The following is a 3,444-nucleotide window of genomic DNA, read 5'->3' as shown; positions in this document are numbered from 1 at the left end:
ATAATAATGATTATAATTATTGTAATTGCTGTTATAGTTTTGTCTCGCACCTCGAGCAGCTTCTGATCCTCCAGCATTTTACTTTTAATCCCGGAGAAATACTCCTGAGCGCCTCGGAGAGCTTTGCGGTGCTCCTCGGTCAGAGTCTCAGCGCGCCGTTTCACTCTGTTGTCGAAGTCGTTGACCTCGACCTCCAGCGTTTTGTTCGCCGCTTCAGTCATCGACTGCATTTGTTTGTGATATTTCAGCTCCATGTCTGTGGAAACAGCAGCAGATGGGAAATGTTTCAGACGGCTGATGACAGCAGCTTTGGACACTCGCTCGCTCAGAGGTGAGCCGGTTCTTCTGACTCGCCTCTGACTCTTCTGTCGTGGTCGTTTATCAGCTCGATCAGCTCCACCTGGTGTTTCTGTGGAGGACCAAACGTCAGCAGGTCTGCGTGCGGCTGATAAAAAACACAACGTTAAACACAAATTCGGACGTAAAAATGGAGTCGGACTCACCAGGTTGAGCTCCTTGATGAGGTTTTCGTTTTCGAGCTTCTTGTCTCGGAAGTTGGCCTGCAGGCCGCGCGCGTCCCTCCGCAGCCCGAGCTCTGCCTGCGCGTGCTGGTTCTGGATCAGCGAGGTCGACGCGAGGCCGTCCATCTTCTGCTCGAAGGCGGTGTTGTCGTGTTCAAACAGGACGTGCCTCATTTTCTGCTTGTACTCCTGGACGGCGTCAGAATCACGCGAGGTGACGAGATTTTAATTAAAGCAGCGATCAAACGAGATTTAGTGTGAAAAGACTCGATGTTGTTCAGAATACTCAGTTTACTCTGATCTGATGGTGATCAGATCTTTGACACCAGTGATACTCAACTAACGGCCCGAGGGCCAAATCTGGACCCTGATCGGGCCCCTGGAGGCCCCCCAACATTTTATAATTCACAATGAAAATAAAGTGATGGACTCTGTGAATAGTTTTTGTCCTTTTAGTCTCCATAAGGTGTCAGAGACATAAAACAGCATCAAAATAGAGCTTGTTGATCAAAATAGAGCCAGAGGAGGATCCCCCACACCCCCGACAGAGGACACAGCTGAGACGCTGATGTCCTAAAATCACAGAAATGCGCCAAAATCCTTGAAATGTCCTGAAATCCTAAAGATGTCCCAGATTGCTGGAAACATCCTCAAGTCTGAGAAAAATCCTTAAATCTGCAAAATGTCCTAAAATCAAGAAATGTGCTAAAATCTCAGAAACGTGTGCGGCTGCTGGGACGGGCCCCTGGCCTCCTGTCATTGTGCATTAGTGGCCCCGAAGCAAAGCCAGCTGAATGTGTCCCTGGTTCACACACACAAAAATCACTATGAAAAGATAAAAATATGATTTCTTTTTTAAAGCTGTTGGGAACTGCTGCATTAAACTCCACACTGCCTTTGATTTAACGTCCAAATCCTGTGAGGACAATGTCTCAGAAATGTGAAAAACCGTTAAAAGAAATATTTCTGATGTTAAAAGTAAGCAGAGCTGACGCATATAACAGCAGATGTTGGCTGTGCGGGTTTAAAGAGATTATGGTGTGGAGATATCAGGCTGCACAGCACTGACAAAGCAAATCCATTTATTTCTGTGTTTCATTTTTTAAGGATTTTTAAAATCCTTAAATGTTTTTCTGGTTAATCTTGTCTGTATAAAATTATTCGGTGTCTGTGTGCAGCTCACAGTGATCTCCACCCGGTGGCGCTCCTCCGCCTCCTCCCGCTCCCGGTGTCTGTTCCGGATCCGGGCCTTCGTCTCCTCCACGGTCCTCTTGCAGTTTTCCCAGAAGGCCTGGATCTTGTCCCGCTCCAGCTGGAAGTAGCTCCTCTCCTCGCGCTCCCGGTCCAGCTCCTCGCGGAGGCGGACGATGTGCTCCTCCAGCTGAAAGGTGGCTCACATTCATCACAAAAATCCATAAAATGATCTTTGTTTTTTTTTTTAGAGTTTTGCACGATCCTCGAGCACATAATGTGGAACAAATACTTCTGTCAGGAAAAACAAAATCTGAAGTGAAATAATCATATTTTATCACAGTTACTTTACTCTACATCTCATTTAAAATTTAAAATAAACATTTAGCACGCACAACAAGACTGAAAAAGCAGTTTCATGCAAAAGGAAGAAGAAAAACTCCAAATATAAAAAAGGAAGAAGAGAGGAAAAAAACATATAATATTTAAAATGGTTAAATTAAAAAAAGAAAGCAATTGGATCCTTCACCTAAGTGAAAGTATTAATACCATCCTGTGAAAATACTCTGTTACGGGTTAAAGTACTGCTTTGAAAATGGTACTTACGTAAAAGTAAGAATAACCACAAAAATATCCTAAAAGTATTAAAAATACCCGGTGCAGATTTTTTTAAAAACCCACACACATGCACACCCAAAATAGGAAGAAGAAAAAAACTTTAAATTATTTCTTTTAAAAAGAGGAAGAAACAAAACCACAAGTTATTTAAAAAAAAATAGGTAAAAAAAACCAAAAAACACCCAAATCTCATAATTATTAAAAAAAAATCAATAGAAAGACTTAAACATTAATAAAACAGCTGGCACTTAATTCTCTGTGAATTTACAGATCCATTAATCAACTATCCATTGCAGATGTACTTGTATAAACTATTTGGGTAATTTATTTAATAATAAAACATATTTTACAAACCAATCTTATATTTTTATGTAAAAATCTTAATTTGTGAAATATCCAAAGCTGTCATATGAATGTAGTGAATTAAAAAGTATAAAGTACTAAAGTATAAAGTGGTATAAAAAGAAAATACTCAAGCAAAGTTCTTTAAAGTCATACTTGTGTACAGTACTTGAGTAAATGTACTTAGTTACAGTTTGAAGCTAAAGCTAGTTAGCATTGTTAGCTTCGGCCGGCAGCTCTGACCTGATCTTTGGACATCTCCTCCGTGGACAGACCGTCCACCACGGCGGAGGACTTCCCCTTCGCGCCCTTTTTACCTTTAGTCTTTGGCGGCTGAAGAGAAAAAACGACATTTAACATTTAACTTCATCTTTTTAAACCGCGACCGGTTAGCTGAGCTAGCTTAGCCGTTAGCCTCCACACGAAGCCCGGAACTCTGACGCTAAGCTAACGCATGCTAACAACGTCACCGCGGTAAATCAAGAGTTAACTCACCATCCCGAGAGAGCGCGCGGGCTGCCCGATGTCGGTAAAAACAAAAAACACGCGGTGAAGCGGCTGTTTGGTCGGTTAGCGGTCAGTTAGCTTAGCAGCAGATTCAGGCTGCGGCTAAAGGTAAACACGAGGCGCTGCCATGGCAACGGAGTCACGTGATCATTTTCCCTTCAAACGATTCTTTATTGAAAGTAATTTAACACAATTTACAATCCTAAAGGGAGCAGAAAGTGAAACACTGAAGAAAGACTGCAGACACAGTGGTGATGATAATAAT

The 3,444-nt window shown here is 42.2% G+C and overlaps 1 protein-coding gene across 1 annotated transcript; it reads right to left on the bottom strand.

Moving 5' to 3' along the window:
• Nucleotides 1-29: 29 nt before the first annotated feature.
• LOC121964916 (dynein regulatory complex subunit 4-like) lies at nucleotides 30-3,299 on the bottom strand (the record flags this gene model as incomplete). Its single annotated transcript, XM_042515093.1, has 6 exons — nucleotides 3,168-3,299; nucleotides 2,916-3,005; nucleotides 1,705-1,902; nucleotides 504-710; nucleotides 355-409; nucleotides 30-256 (listed from the first exon to the last, which is right to left on the bottom strand). Coding segments are annotated over exons 1-6 (780 nt in total), but the record flags the coding sequence as incomplete, so codon positions are not given.
• Nucleotides 3,300-3,444: the final 145 nt, after the last annotated feature.

Source organism: Plectropomus leopardus, unplaced genomic scaffold, assembly GCF_008729295.1.
Source record: "Plectropomus leopardus isolate mb unplaced genomic scaffold, YSFRI_Pleo_2.0 unplaced_scaffold17739, whole genome shotgun sequence".
In the NCBI taxonomy this organism is placed as follows: Eukaryota; Metazoa; Chordata; class Actinopteri; order Perciformes; family Serranidae; genus Plectropomus; species Plectropomus leopardus.
Note: the sequence above shows the minus strand (reverse complement) of the source record. Positions and strands in the feature narration are given on the sequence as shown.